This window comes from Megalops cyprinoides, chromosome 12 (assembly GCF_013368585.1).
Source record: "Megalops cyprinoides isolate fMegCyp1 chromosome 12, fMegCyp1.pri, whole genome shotgun sequence".
Lineage (NCBI taxonomy): Eukaryota > Metazoa > Chordata > Actinopteri > Elopiformes > Megalopidae > Megalops > Megalops cyprinoides.
In genome coordinates this window covers 6996205-7019683 of record NC_050594.1, presented here as the reverse complement: position 1 = coordinate 7019683, position 23479 = coordinate 6996205, and the positions used below count along the sequence as shown (strand labels likewise).

Genomic DNA, 23479 nt, shown 5'->3' with positions numbered 1-23479 from the left:
AATTGTTCTTGTTAACATGCACACACCTCTGACAACATGTTCCTGTCTGGAAGGATTCTCAGCTGATAAATGTCAGGAGATGTGAACCCCAGGTCAGTGTTCAATCAAAAGCTCAATGAAACCTAAATAATGACAATCAGCTAGGAAAAAAACAAACAAAAATTAGCAAGCCATGTGCCCTCAGGACCACTGTTTGGAAGCTCTTAAACGATACATAAAATTCAGTATCTGAAAGTGGCAAATATTACCATAATTCGTACATTTTGTGTGGTGTACACATTGACATATCTTTTAAATGTATTCCTTATAATTTGGATTTCAGATATCATTTTATGTGGGTCTGGCCTGACGATACTGCCACAGAGGAGCCTGTTGATTTTTTTTTTTCTTGGGGGAAACTAGAAAATGTGTGATGTGTCTGGTTCTTGCAAAATTCATTCCAGTGTTGTTAGTCATTTCTGCAAAATCACACAATGACCTATGTCACTGCCACCCAGCTCATCTCTTAAGGCTATGACTAAATCAGGCCAGAAAGCAGTCAGGCACGCCCATTATGCGTCATTCATATGCCACGTTGTTCTTTTTTTTTGTACTTCTTCCCCCTTTTTTCTTTTTGTGATTATCAAATGTATTATGTTCAACTCAGCTCTTCACAGCAGGCAAGGTGAACGCAGTACCCTGATACACGTGTGCTAGCTTGGCTATTTTTCACACTACAAGTCCCACAGTGCACCACAGTACAGTGAGCTCTAATTGGAGGATACATGCTACTGCACCGATATCGTCTGAGTAGCTCACAGCTGCCTCTGATGATTCACTGGGTGTTGAGAGTGGTGCGGCAAAGCTGGCCAACCTACCTACCACCTCCGCATGTGGAACGGAGAAACTCCGTTCCCTCACCGTGGGCTGCTGGTCATTGTAGGTAGATTCCACGAATGGATTTGAGCCTTGGTCATAGGGCTTGGCCTGCACTCAGGATGAGTGCCTTCAGAGCAGACTCGCTCGGGAGAATGAAAACGGTGATTTTGAGACACAAACGCAACGCTGTAGCCTTAAAAGATGAGAACTCCAGCAGTTTAAGAGGCCGCTGTGAACATCTATATCAGCATTGGCTTCCTCTTCTGTGTCTCCATTAACTGCTACCTGGCTGTGGTCCACCCCTCCTGCTGTAACTATTCAGCTTAATACAATTACAGCCACTTCTCTCTCTCTCTGGCTGTTTATACATCTTGGAAACCAGTGCTGGAAACCTTGAGAAGGCAGTGTAAGGAGCAGTGCTTGCAACCTAAAGCTCTGTTGGTTCAATTCTCTGTTGAGGCACTGCTGCTATAACCTTGGGCAAGGTACTTAGCCCACAACTGTCTCAGTAAATATCCAGCTGTATAAATAGATAACATGTAATGATCTATACAATTCCCTCTGGATAAAAGCGTCTCCTAAATGAAAATAATGTAATGTAATATAAACCACCTTAAAGCTAGTTCAGTTGACCAAGGACTTCGCCCCACCAGATTGATGGACTGCCGCATATTCAGATGTGGTCTGTTACTGTAGCATGGTATGAAGAACTGAAATATTCAGATGTGGTGAAACATACTGTTGTTATGATGGTCTTATTTGGTCCCTTTGCTTTGTAAGTTGCTATGGGTGTCAAAATGCAAATTCACAAGAAGGCTGTTGATATTTTCAGTTAACTATGTCTGAAAAAAAACAGCACACTTGTTAGCCACCAGCACTTCCACACAATACCCTCGATCGTTGCAGTCTTCTGCCTCTGCGTCTCTCTCTGGCTAACTTTTATTCGTTTAATTTTAGCAGGCCCCTTACGCAGGCCGACTTGCATTGCTTATATTTTGTATGTATCTTATACAGCTGGATATTTACTGTACTTATTCGGGTTGAGCACCTTGCTCGGGGGTACAACTGCATCTGAGAAGTGACCCTTTGGGTCAGAAGCCCAGTTCCACTTGCCCACACAGCTACCCCGTCACTTTCACCTCCTGAGGGAGGTCTTTCCCCTTAAGATACCCTCTTTCTCCCCGCTTCTGCACAGACAGCAGTCTCACCAACAACGTCCTGTTGATATCATTACAACAGCCTTCAGCTAGAGAGGAAGACTTATTTTAAGTTGTTCAGCCGTGAGTGAAATAACTGCCACCAATGTGACACTTTCTCCCAGGGAGCTGGACGGCGGTCGACAGATATGTTTCAGGCGATTTATTTTGCTTGCAACATGAGATTCCCTTTGGGAGTTCCGAGAGCGTTTGTTTTGGTAAGGCTTGCACGAGAAAGCAAAACAATCCTAATTATGAGAGGTCGACTGTGATGTTTTCCTTTTTCATTGATTTATTAGATAAATTATATTTAGGGAAATAGGCGGACATTTTTTAAAAGGATATTTGGTTTGAATGAGATGAGAAGCAGCTGCCCATGACGCCTCTGGCGAGAATGATAACGTGGGAGGGCTCTGCTTGAAGTGAGTCCAGCAGATTCCCTGACACACCTTTGGCTTTTCAGGAGGTACGGCGCCGGCACGCCTCGGTACAACCCTGCAGATAACAGACTGCACAAGGTTGCTGTGATCTTTTATTCAGCACTGCTCAGCGGTGTGTCTTCAAGAGCAGCGGGCGAATTACATGTACTGTACATTACAATCATTAACCTATCCAGAGTGAGGCTATGGGATGCTTGGGGGGACCGAACACAACTTCCACTGCTGATTAAAACATTCAAAAAAGTGTGATGCTTTAAGCCACTGATTCTCAATCCTGCTCCTGGGGCCCCCCTGCTCTGCACGTTTTCCATCTTTCCCTGCTCTACCTACCTGACTGAACTCACCAGTGGCACTTTTCATTAGCTGAGCACACAAGATTTAATCAAGAGCATGCACAGTAATTTCAATCAGGTGTGTTTGGAGCAAAGATAGATAGAAGATATGCAGGACAGAGGGCCTCCAGGAGCAGGATTGAGAAACGCTGCTTTAAGCAAACAACTGAACACAACACAATTAACACAAATTACTTTGTATAGAATAGTTAATGACCTAATTCTATGCAAAAACCCCACACAGCCTAGGTGTACATTTGCACAAGTTGCGTTTCATGTTTTACGCTAATGGCACTTTGCCTAATTCTATGAGGTGTTATTTTTCTAGTAGACAGGTTGTGGTTAACCTGCTTCCTTTGCACATCGGTGAAACTCGGAGGAAGCTTTTTTGGGGTTATCTCGCCATGTGCGATGTGTGACTAATTTCGGTCAGAACTGCCAGGAGGGAGGGAGGGAGCTGATGAGGCTCTGTCTGCAGCGTGTCAGAGACAGAGACAGTTAACCGTCTCTCTCTCTCCCCAAACTGGTCAGAATAAACTGGGCGAAATGAGCCCAAACATTAGAGAGCCGTAACAGTGGGGGGGGGGGGGTGCTGCCTGTTCAGCGGTGTGAAACATCTGCATTTCAAGCAGCCGTCATTAAAATGAAAAAAGGTACACTAGTCAATGATTGAAAGGGAGCGGTCTGACTCCCCCCCTCATCCTGTACTGGGCTGTTCCCAAGAGCATGGTAATCTGGAGGAGACGAGCTGTGAGGCTGGGCACAGCGGCTTTGAGAGGCTGTTGGGGGTGGGCTGGGGGGGGGGTTACTCTGGGTTCTTTCTGCATCCTTAACAGCTGATCTGGGATCACCCCCCCCCCCACCCCCCTCCGTCCGTGCCAAATTCCTAACCCCACCCATCTAGCGTATAGTGTTGGTTCTGTTAATTCCGTTGCTACGGCGCCGCCTGCGCTCGGGTCAGGTCAGAGCAGGGCGGGGCCAGAGGGCAGCCTCCCTCAGCTGCTGGATCAGGTCAGAGCAGGGCGGGGCCAGAGGGCAGCCTCCCTCAGCTGCTGGATCAGGTCAGAGCAGGGCGGGGCCAGAGGGCGGCCTCCCTCAGCTGCTGGATCAGGTCGGAGTGGGTGGGGTGGAAGGGGAGGCCATCCACCTCCATGGCCAGGTTCCCCGTCTTGCCGCTGCGGACGCCGTGCTTCACCAGGACGGCCAAGAGCTCCTCCTCCTGAGGGCAGGGGAGGAGGAGGAGGAATCGGGGAGGGGTGAGCAAAGAACAGTGAGAGGAATACAGTAAACTGTGTGCTATGGAGTGGCAGTCCAGCACTAAGTTATGTGCTATGAAGAGGCAGCCTAGGTCTAATAAGTTATGTGGTAAGGAGAGGTAGCCTAGGTCTTGTTAAATTTATGTGCTACATAGAGTTAGCCTAGCTATGTAATATGTAACATGGAGGGGTACCCTAGCTCTAATAAATTATGTGCTATAGAAAGGTACCTTTGCTCTATTAAGTTATGTGATAAGGAAAGGTACCCTAGCTCTATTAAGCTATGTATTAAGCAAGGTAGCCTTGCTCTAGTAAGTTAAGTGGTACGAAAAGGTTGCCTAGTCCTTGTAAGTTATATACTATGGAGATAGAGCCTAGCCCTAGTAAGGGCTAAGTAAGTTATGTGCTAAGGAGAGATAGCCTAGCTCTTAAGTTATGAAGAAAGAGGACGAGACGGTGCACTCACCTTGGCGACGGTGGGCAGGCTGTTGGCCCAGTCACGGTGGCGTTCCGGTGTGGCCGGGAACCCAAGGCCTCGGCGGAGGTAGCGCTCGTGGACGGGGCAGAGAGCGAGGATGCAGAGGGCGCAGGCCACGGCATAGCCCCCCCAGTTTGACACCCCTGGGGCAGAGAGGGGGACAGGGATGGGAACAGTGAGGGGGCGAGACTGTGTGTCGTTACCCGCTGCCTTGTATCACTGTCTCTGGCATGTGCATTTATGGGGGAGTGAACAGTTATCACACACAAACCGCTTCAGAGGTTTCTGTAGTCTGTGTTGCTTGTAGTCCTATAAAGGATGGGTGATATACACACTAAATGTATTTTGTACAATACAGTACCCATGCAAAGCAATATTTAAACACAAAGCGCAAATACGAAAACTGTATGAGAATAGGTATCAAAATAACAGATTATGGTTACAAATCGTGAAAATGCATTTAGATTTTAGATACATTAATACTGTATATTGAGCAGAAATAAGGGGTAAACTGAGCACACAAAAAACACTAAGGGAGAAGGCAATGTCAAACGTTTGACGTTGCGAAACTTCCCTTTTCGATTTTAAATTGAAAACACCAAATAATCAGTATGTCATGTGTCATGGGAATGTGTCACAAAAATTCTCAGTGCTTTCTCTCCAGGGACTGATAAACATATTACAAAACAGGGCTTTAAATGAATGTGTTTTAATTACGTCTTCTTGAAATGCTGACCCTCTCAGTCCAGCATTTGCTCCTGCTGCTCCTGTCCCATTTGTTCCTGGTACTGGAGGAAAGAAAGAAATCTAGAAGCTGAAGTTTCTTTTTTCCCCCCGCTCTGTTTGTGTTTTCTGGAGGGAGTTCAACATCTAAAGGGCAGTTTGTCAGCGCATCTGGCGTTCGGGGGGTTGCGTGGATCACACGCCAGAGCGCTCATCTTCAAGCGTCAGTCCAAGAGCGAGAGCGAGTTTCGCTTCTCCTTGGCAGGTCGCAGAAAAGAGGCTGACGCAACGATGGGAAGCCGCTTCTCCTGTGCACTCTTTCTGGCACCCTGCGGCCCACCTCGCGACCTTCACTTGCCCTTCCACGTCTTTACCTCCGCGCGTCCCCTCCAAAAGGCAGGAAGTGGCGTTTCCTGGAAGAGTCAGATCTCTGATCGGAGGGTAGGGTTCACATGCGCGGTTAATAAAATCCAAAGCTGTTTTTCGACGTTGCCTCCCCGCCTCCAGGTAGCACACAGGGGTGATTTTTGACCGTGGAAAGAACCTTGAGAAGCAAAACGCAGCAGGAGGTGAATTTGATGATAGTGGCATCTGTGGCATGTCTTCCTAGGGCGTCATTTGTGACGTGTTGTGCGAAGAAAACTCTGTGAAGTCCGCCCAGAAATCCACAAGGTAAACAGGAAGGGATTCGCTCTGGAAGGGCTCGGGGGAACAATGACCTGCCATTTATTTGACTGGTTTATTTAGTGCTTGAAACAATGTATCATGCAGACCACTGTGATGCAGCACAGGCTGAAGTTGATTGGTTAAATGCTCAACCGCCCTCTGTTGGTGGGAAAAGGAAACGTGGAAAAGACAGGTAGTGCTTCCCTTTTTTCCGCACAACACCAGCAAACACAGACTTTCTCAGCTGATTCATACCAAGAACATGGGCCCTCAATCCTTAGCACAGACAAGGATTAATGTGGTTGCAATCTAACTGTACACCACATATTTGTACATGAAGTCACTTGTCCAAGTCCCTCTTTGAAGAGAGCTGCAATGAATGATCACATATGCAGTTGAAGTCGAAGGCAAGAGACCAGTCGAGGTTCTCCATCAAGCACATGTACACAGGAGAACACACCCCCGAGTGCTGTGCCTGTCTGCACGTCAACACACTTAACAGGTAGGGGGAGCTATGGAGTACTAAATGTGTAACCTCCAGCACAGACGTAATGGGTGCCCTGTACCAAGCAGGAGTGCCACCCCAGATGCACACAGCATCACTACTGATTCCAACTTACATTTAAGCAAGGAGTGACACGTGAAATAACCAATATGCACGGTACTTGACAGTCTAACAGGACTCTTGAGGTCAGGTCCTCTATCATCCTCACATCATGTTGCCATGGCAACGCATGTCATTTTGGGCGGGGGGAAAAAAGCACCAAGGTCAAGTGTTGTCAGCACAGCTTCTAAGTGAAACACTTGCGGTAATGTGCTGCGTGCAGTTAACACTACTCAGCACGCATGCTAGCTAGCAGGCGAATTAGTTTTCAAAATATTACCTAGCAACCGTATATAACAATGCAATTGGTGTTTCCTGAGCGGTTTGCCAGTGATAATCAGGCAGGACTATGCACATACATATTAAGCAGTTTCAAATTCGGGTCAAGTCAGGTCATGCGACAAAATAAAGAGAAGGCGGATTGACTTTGGTCTTAAAATTCATACCCAATCCATGCTCTACAGTAGATCATAATCCTCCCTAATAACAGAGACTAATACTGCTAATTCCTGAGATGCAATTGAGGTATTAGAGGAATGTCTGGTTTGAACAATGAGCACTCCTACAGTTTGTTCATGTTGGCCTTCAATCACGCGGGCAATCAAACTGCATTTAGTTTTGCAACCTTCACAAAGGGGTGGTTCCAGAGCACTGTGCACAATTCAGCACAACGCTCTTTCATTATGTTTATGAATTTAGTGGAACCGTGTTCTTGCTTTCGATCTGTTCAATGACGTCACAGAAAAAGGACCGCTCAGCGCTCCTATGCAAGACAAGTTATTCTGTTAGACTGCAAAATTTAGGATTATTGCAATTTCACAGTCCGTTTGTTTTTTAATGGGGTTCGAAACACATGTTCTGTAAATTACCATCTGTAGAAACAGAACAAGGAGAGTACATGTTTGTGTTATTTGCACTTTTACACAGTTTGTAACCTGTGGTTGGCTAGCAACAACCTTCCACAAGCCACAGTTCATGACCCTAATGAGTCATGTGACATTTCAGGTCCTTGGCAGACGCTCTTTTCCAGAGCAACTTGCCTCTCTTTCAATTTTACATTTTATCCTTTTCCACAGCTGGATATTTAGCAGCGTAATTCAGAATAAGCACTTTGAGGGTACAATGGCAGCGCCCCACCGGGGAACCCAAATGCCAACCTTTGGGCTTGGAGCCCTGTTAACCTGGGTATTGGTTTTACATCAGAATTCGGCCTGTCTGCTACGCTCCACCCTGGGGTCTGAGAACAGTCCTGCTGGTGACTGGACTTCCTCTCCGCTTCTACAGATTCTGCACTTCCACTTTTTTCTTCGGTTTTGTGGTGGTTTGATGTTGGCGCAGCTGAGAACTGCAGGACTGGCATCACCGGCGACGGGCGGGCGGGAAAAGCGCCAAGATTTGGTATCAGCCGTGACATAAACCACTTTCCTGGGTTTGTGAATAGCTCTGAAAGAGTGATATCGTACGTCTGGCCCATCTTACGCAGAGGCTTTGTCTCAGCCTGGTGGTGAGACACAGAGTGCACTGGCAGGCTGATCCCAGGTCAGCCAAAGGGACGGAAGAGCGGTCTCTGAAACTGATGCAAAGATACAGGGGGATTCTAGCCAGGTGATCCCAGGTCAGCCAGAGGAATGCAAGGACTCCTCTGAGACTGGGACAGAGGCGCAGACGGTTCTGGCTGGCCGATCTCAGGTCAGCTGATGGCCTACCTGCAGTGATGGCGAAGTCGGCCGCCACGTCACAGGCGATGAGGCTCCCGTTGGGCATGTGCGTCCTCACGGCCTCCCTCACCTTGCCCATTCCCAGCTCGTTTCCGCCGTCCCCGATACCTGCAACGCCACCGCGTCACACACCACCGAGAGCAGTACCTACACAGTAACTACCGTGTAACTACAAGTGTAATTACACAAGCCGCAAAGAGGACTAACAACTGTGAGTGCTATCAAACGATGTGAATGTTTGTAGTAGTTACACTATACCAACTACACAGATTATGGGGCTTCCTGTTGTAAAGTGGGACCAGTTTGAATAAGCGTAGGAGGAATCATGGATTTAATCTGTACCTGTTGTAGTGATCCCCGCTATGGCAGTGGCCGCAGTAAAGAGGTCATCAATGGGATCCACCAGATGCTTAATGTTCACTCCCCTCATGTTGTAGTAGTTCCCGTCTGCTGCTCTGCCGGTGCGCTCTATTGCCACCAAGTGGTCAAATCTGGAAATCGCAACAACAATCAAGGATGGCAGAATTAAGTTCAAGCTGCACTTTTAGACAGATGATTATATTGGGGGGCTTCTATACTACATAAAAGGACCTCAAAACTCTGATTGGACCCCTGATCTTGTCAATCACTTCACCTGGGCCGGGTCGGGTCGCCATCATGACACAGGAAGCGTTGAGCTGAGTCTGAGCCCGAGTTCTGGAAGCTGAGTAGAGGGAACGGTGCCTCGATCACACCTGTGAGGAGGTGGCAGAGAGACCAGAGGCAACAGGGACATGAAAGGGACTCTAACAAAATGTCCAGTCCAGGACCTGCATGAAAGCCCTGAAGCTTACTGGCCATTTTGGGGACACAGAGTCTGGTCTATTAGCAGCAGCTAAATTCATTCATACCCTGGATATATGCTATTACAGAAAGATGATTTAAGAGAGGAAATGCAACCCTATTTTATGCAAAGAAATGTATTTACATCACCACAATCAGTGTTTTACACATACACCTTTGACTATAACTGTTCTTACTGCATTTTAAAATAAAAAAAATATATATTTCTGTCTTTTGGAATTGCAAATTCTACATTAGTCTCATCTCTCTGCATAAACCTTCATAACCACACGAGGGCGCTGAAAGTGCCAAAAAAAAATCAATCCTCTAATTCACTGATTCTCAATCCTGCCCCTGGGGCCCCCTGCTCTGTACGTTTACCATCTTTCCCTGCTCTACCTACCTGACTGAACTCACCAGTGGCACTTTTGATTAGCTGAGCACACCTGATTTAATCACTAATTTCAATCAGGTGGCCGACATAACCCACCCTAACCCCCAGCAGAATGAAGCCAACCGCGTTCCTCTGCTGAGGACTCCCAGTCTCGTCAACTACTGACACAGGCCAGCCTCAAACCTGTGAAATACTGGGCTGCAGGGCTCAGTCTGCCCTCAGAACAAGCACCTTAAACAGCTGAGCCACTCTGGAGCCTCTTCGCAGCAGCTGAGCAATCTCCTATAGCGGTCATCGCAATCTCCAGACCTCAGCTCGGCCCGGTCATTTGTGGCCCAACCTCAAGAAAGCAGCTCTCAGGCGAAAACCGTGAAACCCGAGGGAGGCGGAGACACTGTGCCAGGAGGTGCGGCCGAAAATCTCCTGGAGAGGGGCCCGACCTCATCAAAGGCTGCAGGCGGCATAATATCATCAATTAGCGGCGCAGGTTTCAAAGGATCGTGCACAAAGCGCTGGTAGGCGGGGTGTGGTGAACACGACACACACACACAACCCGGGGAGAGGGACGGTCTGCAGAGAACCGGAGGCTTGAGGGGTTGTGTTTATTATAGCCAGAGTCAGGAAAAGGGAGCGGACAGTCCACATTTAGTCCGAATGAGTAAGTAGAAAACACAGAGTGAAATATATATATATATATACTGAATATGAAAAGGAAACAATGCACACAGCTCTGCGTCATTAATGTGAATACAGCTCTGCCTGTTTCAGATTTCAGTGCCAATCCTCCCAGCTCCAGCCCACCAGCAGACCACATCATGGCAGCCCAAAGAGACCAGCTCCTTTTTCATCATCAGATCCATCTGCATTTACTTCAATCCACCCAAAGGAAATCAGAAATGTGATTCTGAGTGGGGTGTGGTCGTCAGGGGCTGCGGTTTGAGGTGGGGCGCGCTGCACAGATTACAGTAAAGGGCACTCAGCATGAAATAACATCCTCTCACGCGCACACACACACACACACACACGCACGCTGTGTATTCATGTATTTTGCATTAGCTGAAATGCCAGCCCTGTTGTCTGCTACGGTTTCAGCCTTGCCTCGATTCCCTTACCTCTCTCCACGGCATCCTCCATGATGCGCAGGTTCATCTCCAGGGCACGGCGGTCCGTCACTATGGCAACCTCCTTGCCGAGGGCCCGGAGGGTGGCCGCCATGGCGATGGCGCCGGGGGGCCCGTCGGTCTCCTCGGGGGGGTCGTGTTTGAAGTGGGTGGGGAAGCCGGTGGTGATGAGCACGGAGGAGGCGTGGGACAGGGACAGGCAGGACTTCAGCAGCTCTTCCCGCACGAACAGGGCCCGGATGCCCCTCTCCCCTGGAACAGGGGCCGAACAGGGGGTCAGAGGGTCACAGCCTGGTGGACCCACACACTCCTGCTCCTATGTGGGCTAACTGCTCCCACCTGCCCCATTTAAAGCTTCTTTTTTATGTGCTCCTCCGCAAAATCGAAGTGATGGAGATATGATCTCGAAGCAGTCAAGATGTAATGATACGAACAACCAAAACGGCGTGCTTATTACTTCTAAATTTTTAACGACAAGCCTGCAGTCCATTCTGTCCTCCCTGCGCTAATCATGCAAAGTACACACACTACTGTGGCTTCTGTGACAGCCTTGTGCGAGGATGGTAACAGAGAGGAGATATGGTTGATTTTTGGTACCGTAACAACCTACCATATCAAAAATTTACAATATCTACCATATGTCTCTCCTGGTAATCCCATGTAATCATGCTCAGTTTAACAGGCTATAATAAATCCCTCCCAACGTTCGGTAGCAAAATGGCGGCTGCAATGGTGGATGTAAACCATCATTAGATGTGCCTGTTTGCGCTCTGTTCAGTTGTGGCAGCAGTGGTGCATGCTGGGATACCTGGATCCGCCCCGATGATCTCCTCCAGGGTCCGGATCCGCTGGACAGCTGCCTTGGACACCAGGCTGTAGTGCAGGGGCCGCTGGGAGATGCAGAAGGTCAAGGGACACTGTTCAGGGTCAGAGGTCACCGCGGCAGTTGACGTCTCCTCTCTGTCACTGACGAACATGCAGCCAGGTGAGTGAGTGAACGCCAGTGGCGGCTCTGCAAAAACACAAAGGTTAAAGGTCAAACCAGTCAGGATGGTTGTGCACATCAACTACAATGACCTTGGTTTCCTTTTTTTACTTTTATTCATTAAATGTCAGTCTAACTGCTTCATGTTTTTACCGCTGCTGGATATAATTGTGGTTGTTACTGTAGGTCGTTGTTGTTATGAATGATGGAACTGTATACCATTGCTGTTTCATTTGAGCATACTGAAAATGATACTGCCTTTTTGAATTGTGGTCACGTGACTGGTCTGAGGTCAAGGAAATTTCGACTGTGGAGCGCTGCTAAAGTTTCTTCTTAACCTCTGACAAACGACCAAAAAAAAAGACTGTGATGTGAAAGAGTGAAGGTGAATCGAGCCTCGTGCTTAGTTTCAGCTCTGCTGCAGAAGCGTGCTCCTGTTTCCGTTAAGGTGGCATGCTTTTTGGATGGTCCTGCTTGGACTCACTGCAACTCTGCACTGCCTCCACGCCCGTCACCCCGCAGGCCCAGAACACCGGCACGTCGCCCGGGGCGGGGTCCACCGTGTCACCATATTCCGGCCGCGATGCATCCTGGATCCCCAGCAGAGCTGTGGAGAGATGGGGGTGCAAAGCTGAGGGCAGGGACACTGGACGAGGACCAAGGGATGGGGTGACGGCAGACCTGCCTTCCCAGGGTGCATAGCAGCTACAGTGGCGTTAAACATTCAAGATACAACCATGCTGAGCATCTCTCAACTGCTTTCATGTTAACGCTTCTGACCTGAGGAGGCTCAAGCCTTCCTTACATTGCCATTCTGCTGCCCTCTGCTGTTCATGTGTGACATTACACCCTTATGCATCACCTCAATACTGACTGTGCCATTTCAGTCTAGCTTACTTTAGAAAACCTGATTTATCTCCACACAATGATTGGGTTAGATCCCTGTCCCCTGACAAGTGAAGGTGCGTCTGTGCCCACCTGGGTCCCCGATGTGGATGGGCGCCCCGTGGGCCTGGGGGGCCAGGTGTGTGGCCAGCGCGGCGGCATCTAGCTTCTCCTCCGGGATCGGCCGCATCGTCACCACCATGGGGCACTGGAATCTTCCGGCTCCATGGCACGGCACTGCGGTCTGGGCACAGGGGCAGAGGGAGGGGGAGAGGATGAGGCTGAGCCCCGCCCACCAAAGCAGAGCTGACCAACCACGCGTCATCAACGGTGTGGCCACCCTGACCCAGCTCTGTTGATGACCTCGAGGGATAGAAGTGCACTGTGGTGTTAAGGTATGAGTCAGCAATGTTGTAAGTGGCAATGTGGTGTAGTGCAGTGTTTCTCAACCTTACTCCTGGAGGCCCACTGTCCTGCATATCTTCCTCCAAACACACCTGATTGAAATTAGTGTGCATGCTAATCAGGTGTGCTCAGCTAGTCAAAACTGCCACTGATGAGTTCAATCAGGTAGGTAGAGCAGGGAAAGATGGAAAATGTGTGGAGCATGGGGCCCCCAGGAGCAGGATTGAGAATCAGTGGTGTAGTGTTAATGAGCTGGGCTCACAACCGAAAGGTTGCCAGTTCGATTCCCCACTGGGGCACTGCTGTTGTACCCTCAGGCAAGGTACTTAACCCAAAATATCTAGCTGTATAAACAGATAATATGTAAAACTGTAATGTAAGTCACTCTAGATAAGAACGTAGGCTAAATGCCAATAATGTAATGCAATGTTTAGCCAGGGAGGAGATTTGCACTGATTAACTGTTGGTCCAAGCAGTAAGGGCAAACCAGTGCTAGTCAACCAGTCACACAGTCATTCTGGTCCCATGCAGAGGGCTACACCCCCTGCAGCCTTTAAGCTCGGCCAGGCACTTAAACACTGTTACTATGGACTGAGCTGCGACCGATAGTCCCCCTCACCCTGAACATGCTGACGTTACGGTTCTGCTCCACGTTTCGGACCGGGACGCCCGCGTCCTGCAGGGTGCGCTCAAAGCTGAAGCTGCAGCCCAGGTAGAAGGTGACCATGTCCTGCATCTGCGGGGTAAAGGAGGTCAGGTCGGCGACTGTGGCCAAGAGGCGGCCATTCTCAAACACGCAGTACCGCGGGCAGTCCACTCTGCAGAGAGGAGGAAACACAGACACACAATACGAGCGGAAGTGTAGCATAGTGGAAAGGAGAGGGGCTCACAACCTTAAGGTTGCTGGTTCGATTCCCTGCTGGGGCACTGCTGTTGTTCCCTTGGGCAAGGTAACTAACCCACAATTGCTTCCAACTGTATAAATGAATAAAATTACAACCTCATTAAGTTGCTCTAGATAATATCACCTGTCAAAACGCTAATAATTCAATGTAATGTGATATAATACACTCAGGAGGTGTGAGTATGACATCACGGTGGGTGTGGCCAAATTAAATAACTACTACAAAAGAAAAAACAGTACTGTGCTGCAAATTCTACCTATATCCACATATACACCCCCTTTTTGCATGTGCTGTTGATTGAAATATAGAGACAGTCTGCCAATCATTCATGCAGTTTAAGTCTGTTGTGGACTGAATGAGTTACATATTGGATTGACACATAAGAACTATGTGCGAAGAGCTCACTTCTTCTCAATGACTAACTAGACCTACCTCACCAACATGTCCTCATACAACCAAGGTGTCCACAACCACAGACTGTCACACACTAACACCATATTCTGTCTTTATTTTACGACCATTCACGCAAAAGAGTGAATATGCAAACTTCCATTTTACACTCTTTTCTCAATAAATGTACCACAGAAACGTCAGGTGGACATCGTACCTGATGTCCGATTCCTCAGCGAGCGGGGGACAGCCCCACTCCCCTGGCTCACTTCGGTACAGCAGCGGGAGGGGGCTGCTGTTGGCACGACAAAACGCCTCAAAGTCATCCGCTAGGGTCTTGTGCAGGATCACCACATTGGCTTGCCGGTACCCTTTAAACAGAAGATATGACAGTGCCAACCAGTGCGGTAACCATCCGATTGTGAAGTTAACGGTGCCAATGTTGTCTGCATCTGCTAGGTGTTAACTTAACAACATCCCGTTATCAGAAAGACACTGCTACAGAAGACAAAGAACTAGAACGGACGGAGGTACTTTTGGGAATGGATTAACGATTTGCAACTCACCTCCTATCCCAACAGCGTTTTACAAACACTGCACATAAGCTGACGTGCAAAAGGTAAGAAAGGAGGAGGTCAGCCGTACCATTATATGATCCAAAGGAATGACATTCAGTTCTTTATGTAATTTCGAGCTGTCCTCACCTGAAGCAATGCCTGAGGTATTTTCAATGTCGTTCGTCCGCGCTCGGATCAGCGCGCGAAGAGCCTGTGGGCTCAGACATTTCGACAGCGGCATTTCTGCCCTGCTATCTCGCAGGTCAAAGTTACCACCACTAACCGCTGTTTAAATATCCCCTGAAGTTAAACTGTATTGAAATCAAAGGTAATGTGTAACAGGACACTGTGTGAAATGTAAGAACGCGACACCTTGCAGAATCGTATGGCGCTAAGGTAAACCTGGCCTCTAGCTCCACCCTTTCTGTGAAATCCGTAAGAACCCGGGCGTGAGCTAAATCGCCAAACGTAAATTTAATGTGATTTTTTTTTTCTTACACTTAAATGAATTTGCCTATCATTGACAGATAATTTAAGTTTGTGTGTTTATCTGTGATTGATCAACTGTGTGTTATTTTCACATGCTAAAATATGCATATCCAACATATCAGATTACACCTCCTTTCAGTTACAATTTTGCTTTTGAAAGGTGTTGTGGTTTTCTCTCTAACAGTTCCCATGGCAAGCACAACTAAGTGTGCTAAGTTTAACTCTTGATGAAATTTACTGGGGTAGTTGTTTAAACGATTTAAACTTTACCAAACATGCATGGCTTGAACAAGACACTCATTTTACTCCCTAAGTCACATCCACATGAGCTGACAACCTCCTGTAAAGCTACTCTGAGAAACAAGGCACAATTAGGTCGTCTCATACAGCATACAAGGTACTGTATGTTTATGTGAATTCCTGCTGTAAGTATCCAGAACCTGCGAATCTAGCACAAAATCTAAATTCTTCTTTTTATCACACAGTGAAGTCTTGCGTGTATCTCCATGTACCTTTTACTACAGAAACATCTTTCATATTCGCATGCCTTTGTGCCCCTGCAATGGTCATTCTGGTTCCTTATGACACTTGTCACGGAGAAGCTGCCTACCTGAACCCATCTTGGTAGACATGGTCTTTATACGCATTGCTGGAAGACGGCACACAGGCATAAGCGACCGGGTCATGAGTCGCATTACCGAAATCATTATTAGATCTATACAAAAAAAAAAAGGTACATTACCACTTATATAGTTATTTTCTGTTCATTACATTCTCAAATCAGCGTGGCAGACTCTTGGAGTTACTTGAACATGCTAATGTGTGATTATACATTGAAAAAAGAACATGTGACGGGCAATTGTGCCACTTTGTTACTGACATCTGGTCAGGGTTCAAATTACGGGTGGGATTTGGGGGGGGGGTCTGACCCCCCTAATTAATACTTGGACCCCCCAACAGCAGTGGGGGCGGTGAGCTCGAAGCAAGGGAAAGCCCAAACACTACCTTTTGGGCGCCAGAAAAAAGGGGGGCAGGGGGGTATGTGTCTGGTAATATACACGGCTTGTAGTTATGTTTGGATTGAATTTAGAAAAGTTAGAAATGGGTACCAAATGTCTTCAAAGGCTGATATTTGGTTCTTTTTGTGAGCATTACTTTTTTCCATTGAAAAGTATTCTGAAATTAGATTAGTCCAGTGAGTGATGTGACAGGATTTTCTTGATTTCCAGTTTTGGAGGACTATTTTCTCAGCGACAGTTAGAGAAATGAACAACGGATTCCTGAGTTTTGATGGGATGTGAACTTTGGAGATATCACCAAGGAGACAGAGTGTTGAGGATGGTGGGATTCTGTAGCTCAGGATGGTGGAGAGTGTCTCAGTAACCGTGATCCAGAAAGACTGAACTGGTTGACAGAGCCAGATGGCGTGAAGATAGTTGTCCGTGCTACCTGAAGTGCATTGTGAACAGATATCTGTGTTGACTAGTCCCATTTTTAACTTTTTACTTTGAGTGATGTGAGTTCTGTGAATGACTTTATATTGTATGAGCTGCAGGTTTGTGTTAGTGGTTATGGAGAAGGTATTCTTACAGATTTGTTCCCAGAAATCAGGTTTGGGAGAGAGGGCTAGGTCAGCTTCCCACTTGGTTGTTGGTATTGTTATTATATTATTTGAGTTGGAGATCAGTATATATAGTTTGGAGGTTAATTTTTTAGAGTTATTGATTTTCATGAGTTCATCAACTAATTGAGAGGGTTGTAATGTGTTGTTGGTTAAACTGGTTTTGTCTTTAATTCTGAATCTAAGTTGTTGATATTGAAGGAATTGGTCTCTCCCAATCCCATATTTCTGTATGAGTGTGTTGAATGATATGAGTTGATGATTCTCAAACAGGTGGTGAAGGTGTGTGATTCCCTTTTGTGCCCATGTGGAGAAGTAAATAGGTTTGTTCTGTAACATGAAGTCTGGGTTGTGCCAGAGTGGGGTGAACTTATTTAGTGCTAGTGATGATTTAGTGATTTGATTCGTTTTCCACCAGGCTTTCAGAGTTGTGGAGATAGTAATGAGTTTACAGTAGTTAGATTTTTTGATTGACTGTGGGAGGAAGGGGAGGTCTGCAACTGAGATGTTTGTACATTGGTTTTGTTCTAGTTCCAGCCAGGGGTAATTGTATTTGTGTATTTGAATCCATTTGACTAAGTACTGTAATTGATTTGCGAGGAAGTAGTGAAGGAAGTTTGGTGCCTCGAGCCCGCCATATGATTTTTTTATTTTGTAGTGTTGAGAGTGAAGTTTGGTTTTTCCAGTAAAATTGTGCTGTTAATGAATTGAGTGTTTTAAACCATTTATCTGTAGGGGTAGTGGGGATCACAGAAAGGTAGTTAAGGTAGGTAGTTAATCTGGGGTAGGGTTTTCATTTTGACTGCGGCAATTCTTCCGATGAGTGTGAGAGGGAGTTTGGTCCAGCATTTGTAGTCGTCTTCAATTTTTCTGAGGAGGGGAGTATAATTGAGGTTAAAGAGCTCTGACAGCCTGGGGGAGATATTAACCCCTAGGTACTTGATGTTGCCAGTGTGAAGAGAGAGGGGAGAGTCCTGAGCTCCAGAATCCCAGGCATCCTCTAAGAGGGGTAATACGACTGATTTATTCCAGTTTATAGTGTAATGTGAAATTTGAGAATTTATTGATGATATTGAAAGTTTCTTGAAGTGATACGTATGGGTTCTGTAAGTAGAGTAGTAGATCATCTGCATATCGACTGATTTTATGTTGTGTGTTGGCTACCTGAATTCCTTGGATTTGGCTGTTCTGTCGTATTGCTGCTGCGAGAGGTTCAATGAAAATAGCAAAGAGAGAAGGCGAGAGTGGGCATCCCTGTCTGGTGCCCTGGTGCACTGTGAAACTTAAAGTGATTCAGTTAGTGTTAATGGTGGCTCTGGGTGATGTGTACAGTGTTGTAATCCAGTGGATGAACGACTCTCCAAAACCAAACTTGTGTAATGTGTTGAATAAAAAGGACCAATTTACCTTGTCAAAAGCTTTTTCTGCATCAAGTGAAATGATAATGGTTTTCTGTTGGGTTTGTTGTGATATATTGATTAGGCTGAAAAGTCTGCGTATATTATCTGTGGCGTGTCTATTTTTTATGAAGCCTGTCTGATCTGGGTGAATGAGCATGGGGATGACTGTTTCTATTCTGGTTGCTAGTGCTTTGGTGATAATTTTCAAGTCGGTATTCATTAGTGAAAGAGGTTGGTAGCTAGGGGGTGAGTTGGATCTTTGTTGGGTTTTAATAGTAACGTCATAGCAGCGGTATTCATGTGTGTGGGTATGGTGGAAGAGGTTTTTATTTCTGTAATTACTCTGTTGAATAGTGGTGATAATATGTCCCAAAAGTGTCTGTAGAATTCGGCTGGTAATCCATCTGGTCCAGGAGATTTGTTACTTGGCATGTTGTTGAGAGCTGTGGTGAGTTCACTGAGGTTAAGGGGTGCATCTAGAAAATTAATTTGTTCAGCAGTTAGTTTCGGTAAGGTCAGATTGTTAAGGAAAGCATCAATTTCAGATTGTGTGGGTTGATGAGTATAGGAGTCAAGATTGCTGTAAAAGTTTTGAAATATGTTGTTTATATCTTGCGGGTTCTGACTGATGGTTCCTGTGGAGTCCAAGATGGATGGGATGATTGATTTCTCTTTTTTGTGTTGGAGTAGATTTGCCAAATATTTACTGTTTGCTTTATTACTGTATTGAAAACCATTATATTTCAGTTGATGAATTAGAAACTGTGTTTTTTTTTTCTGTATGATATCTTCAATTTGTGTTTGGAGTTCTTAATTCATTTTGTTTTGGTTCACTGGGATTGCAGGATATTTTGTTTGTTAAGTGTTTGATTCTTTGTTTTATTGTATTTTCCAATTGTTGTTGCTGTTTTTTCCTATGTGAAGAGTATGATATGATTTTTCCTCTGATTACGGCTTTCCCAGTTTCCCATAGCGGTGAGGGTGAGGTGTCTGGAGAGCCGTTCATCTCCATAAGGAATGTCCACTCTCGCCTTATGAATGTTATAAAATTGGGGTCTTCTAGCAGTGAGGTATTCAAGCGCCATCTTGTTGGAGTCTTAACATATGTTTGTGTATTTATAGACAGAGAGACAGGAGCATGATCACGGATCACGATTGGGTGAATTGTGTTATTTGAAATCTTGGGTATAAGCGAGTTACTGACAATAAATAGGTCGATTCTAGATGAACATTGGTGAACTGATGAGAAGTATGAATATTCCCTTAAAGACGGGTTTCTCATTCTCCAACTATCACTAAGGCCATAGTCCTCCATATATTACTTTATTATGTCAGTAGAGTGCCAGCTCCTTGAGTTGCCAGAGGTGCTGGAGCGGTCGATTGTGGGGTTAATGATGGTATTGAAGTCTCCAGCTATAATGAGGTTGTTTGAATTGGACAATATGGAAAAAGGGTTATTGAAGAAAGATGGATCATTATTGTTAGGGCCATAAATGTTTGCCAGTGTGAATGTTGTATGGTTGATGGATATGTTAATGATGATGAATCTTCCATCTGGATCAGTGATTAATTGGTTAAGCGTAGACTGAATATTTTTATTTATTAAAATTGAAACACCTCGTTGTTTACTGTTATATGTTGAAGAAAATATTTTGTCAAATTGTTCGAATTTAAGGTACTGTACTTCTGTGTGTGTTAAGTGTGTTTCCTGTAAAAGACAAATATCAGCCTTTAATTTTATGAGATGGTTAATTACTTTAAGTCTTTTGGATTGAGTACGGAAGCCGCGTATATTCCATGTTATCAAGTTAAGTGGTTGCATGTATGCATGTCAGGTATATCTACGTTGTGAGCTAGCTGTATGCATGTATGGGTTAAGGAAGAAGTGAAGCAATGAAGAAGTGGGGAAAGGGGTTGGATTGAAGGAATATGACGTGCGTGTTTTTGGTTGTTAGTGTTTGGTGGATGTGTTATGTCTCGCATAACATGTTTTCCAGCATTTGTGCATGGAGCTAAGCTGAGAGGTAGTTGTGATGTCAACCATGAACACAAAACTGAAAAAAAGGGGATCCTACATACAGACAAGGACTGACGAGAGAAGACATAAACAAGCAATACAAAGAGAGAAGTACATGCCTTATCAGAGATTAGAGTTGACGAGAGAGAGAGAGAGAGGGGGAGGGAGAGAGAGTGCGCGTGCGTGTGTGTATGTGTGTGTGTGAGAGAGAGAAAGAGAAGGGGGGATTGAGAAAGGTGCTAAGGGGCAATAAACAAACAAAACAAGAATTTAAAAAAAAAAAAGATGGTTAGCTCAGGAGATGTGTCGGCAATGGGCTAGCTAATAATGCTGTAGGCCTACAGAGGTGTCAGAGAAGCCTAATTCTGTAGGTTATTTATTCAAAAGAGCCATGATGTTATTTCAGGGCTTCGGAATAATTGTCCATTTATATAGAGTTTATCGACTACCAACACTGCACGTATGTTGTTTCCTCGGTTTTCCTTTAATATGGGGTAGAGAACTTTTCGTCGTTCGTTTATCTCCCGTGGGAACTGATCATTCATTCCATAAGTCGTGTTCTTGAGTTGTTTTCCTTTGCTTTTGGCCAGTTCTTTTTGTTGATAGTGTTCGAATTTTGCGATGATGGGCCTAGCTTTATTGTGCTCTTGTTGTTTGCCGAACTCGGTGGAAGGTGATGTTTTGGACAACGTCGCCGGGCAGTTTGAGTTGAGTTAGCATGAAGTTTTTGATCTGCAGTTCTGGATTGTCGGGTGAGGTTTCTGGAATGCCTGAGAAGATGGGGTTATCGCGCATCGAGCGTGTTTGGATGTCTAGAATTGTTTTTCATCTGTCTGTTTTCGGCAGTGATGTTTTGCATTTGTTGGGTGAGTGTTGTAACATTAGTTTGCAGTTGCAGTTCCTGATTGAATTTTTGTAGTGTTTCGATTTGGTTGTGGGCAAATCCAAGACTGTTACGCATGTCTTTTAGCTCCTCGTGTATTGACACCAACATATCCAGTTTTTTGTTAATGCTCGACAGCAGACTAACCTCAACTTAGGTGGTTTGTAGATCAGCCGTGTCCGTTGCGGAGTCTCATTTTCTCCTCTTGGAGTTGGGTGTGTTTAAGCCCTGGTTAGAGTCAATGCTTGACTGCAGGTGGAAATAGTGATCGTCGATGAAAGACTCCAAGTCCGTTAAACCCTCCAGAATGTAATCGGTGTGTAGCTTGATTTGTGTGTTTGGTAGTCGATAAAATGTTGAATTGTCTTAGCCCGGAAAAAAAAGTTTAAATCACAAAGTAGTCTTGTCTTGCTGTGCCTGTCAACAGCCGGGCGCCGCCATGTTGGATCTCACCTCTGCTCGATTCTCGCGATACTCACACCGTCATCCTCCACGACCTCCACTACCTTTAAATCTATCATTACTTTCAACCTGTTCCTCTTTATCCCCCTTGATTAACAATAAAACAAATAATTCATAGAATAATGGACACCAATCGCCTAATTAGAATAAATGATGCTCGCGAAACATCGCAGATTGTCTGAAATTTGTGTGCTATTGTGAAAGCTACAGCATTAGATTGTTTAATTGATTGTTGTTTGTTGTTAGTAGAGCGCACTTGAAGCAGGCCGTATGCAAAGTATGGTCTTGCTGCACTCAGTGTTTGGTGTTCTGGGGACCCATTTGTCAACGGACTTGATCACCCCAGCCGAAAAGTTTACATTTTATCTTGTGAGAGTGATGTGATTCATTAGAAACTATAGTTTTGGGTATTGTTTGTTGTCACGAAATTCCAGTTGCTGTAGTTTTGGAATCAAGGTCTTATGATGAATTAGACTGCATCCATGCCCATATCTACTAAAGGAGGTTTACAGATTATCTACAGTGCTACTGCGAATTTTCCTCAGAAATGATTTCATGTTGTAGTGTACATATCCTCACGTAGCCTACTGCTGCCAAGTCATATGTTCCACGGCTTTGAGTGCATTTAAGGACAGCTCTCTTTTTGGCACGTGGTGCATAGTGTTTAATATACACGTGTGTATATAGTGTTTCTAAACGTGTGTATGTAGTGTTTCTAAACTAAAAGCGAGTTCTTTTGTCATTGTCTTCTTTCTTCTATTCTTTTTAGTTTCTAGTTTTAACTCCACAACAAACTGTGGGCATAAAGTTGCTTGCCACAATTTGATAAAACTTTGATTTGTTGCACTAACATTTGTTCAATTGTATGTCATAAAACATTCGGGTCATGCATATGAAGATTTTAAAACGTAAAACTTGATGATTTATGTATTTCAAAATGATCTGTAAAGCCCATAGGGCCAGGTGCATTAAAGCAACCGATCCACACACCAGACAAGTCGGTTAAACTGGGCAAACTCTGTGCAGTGTCGAACTGTCATTGACATGACCTCGACGTCTTAAAATAGTTCATGGTCTAGGTAACTCCCTACTTTTACGCGAGCGTTCTGTCTAATTTATCTACCTTATTTTAAAAAGGTGTGCTAGCTAGATCGTAGCTTTTGAAGATCAAAACTGTTCGAAGCTATAAACCTGCCATTCTTCACTGCATTCCCGCAAAACTAGATCAAGATTCAAGATTCAAGAACTTTATTGTCATTGTGCAAGCACAACCAAATTGCAAGTGTGTCAGCCTGCAACGGTGCATTTATATTCAAGTCCTCACACATATTTCAAAACTATATATATAAATAAATAAATAATAAATAAAAATAAAATACCGTCAATAAAAAAGTACAGAATCTAAACAATACAAATACAAAATATTAACAGTAGACTATAGCGTATAAAAATGCAATTAACGACAAAATACAACTAACAAACAAGGGTGCAAAGGCGCCAGCAGCATAGGTGCAGTAGAGGTTCGGTGTAAATATTGCACTTATTCTAAGTAGTAAATAAATAATATAAATATAAATACTGCACGCGCTCCAATGATAGCAGTACATCAGTACTGTCAGACTGATGAGATATTTGAGTCAAGTAGTGTTACAGCTTTTGGGAAGAAACTCTGTCAGTCTATTTGTGCGTGTGCAGATTGTTCTGAAGCGCCTGCCTGACGGGAGGAGCACAGATGGTGTCCGGGGTGTGTAATGTCCTTTATGATGTTCTTTAGCCCTCCTCACACAGCGAGTGCTGTGAAGATGTTCTAGTGATGGCAACCCTACGCCAACAATGTCTTGTGCTCTTTTCACAGCACGCTGGAGGGCTTTT

The 23479-nt window shown here is 45.3% G+C and overlaps 1 protein-coding gene across 1 annotated transcript; it reads right to left on the bottom strand.

Moving 5' to 3' along the window:
• Positions 1 to 3708: 3708 nt before the first annotated feature.
• On the bottom strand, positions 3709 to 21592 carry dglucy (D-glutamate cyclase). Its single transcript, XM_036542330.1, has 13 exons — positions 21293 to 21592; positions 15835 to 15939; positions 14396 to 14549; positions 13503 to 13701; positions 12572 to 12722; positions 12078 to 12200; positions 11417 to 11620; positions 10600 to 10860; positions 8906 to 9005; positions 8614 to 8762; positions 8260 to 8379; positions 4549 to 4703; positions 3709 to 4045 (listed from the first exon to the last, which is right to left on the bottom strand). Exons 2-13 carry the CDS (start codon positions 15929 to 15931, stop codon positions 3884 to 3886), a joined length of 1875 nt encoding a protein of 624 aa, XP_036398223.1. The 5' UTR covers positions 15932 to 15939; positions 21293 to 21592; the 3' UTR covers positions 3709 to 3883.
• Between the last annotated feature and the right edge of the window lie 1887 nt (positions 21593 to 23479).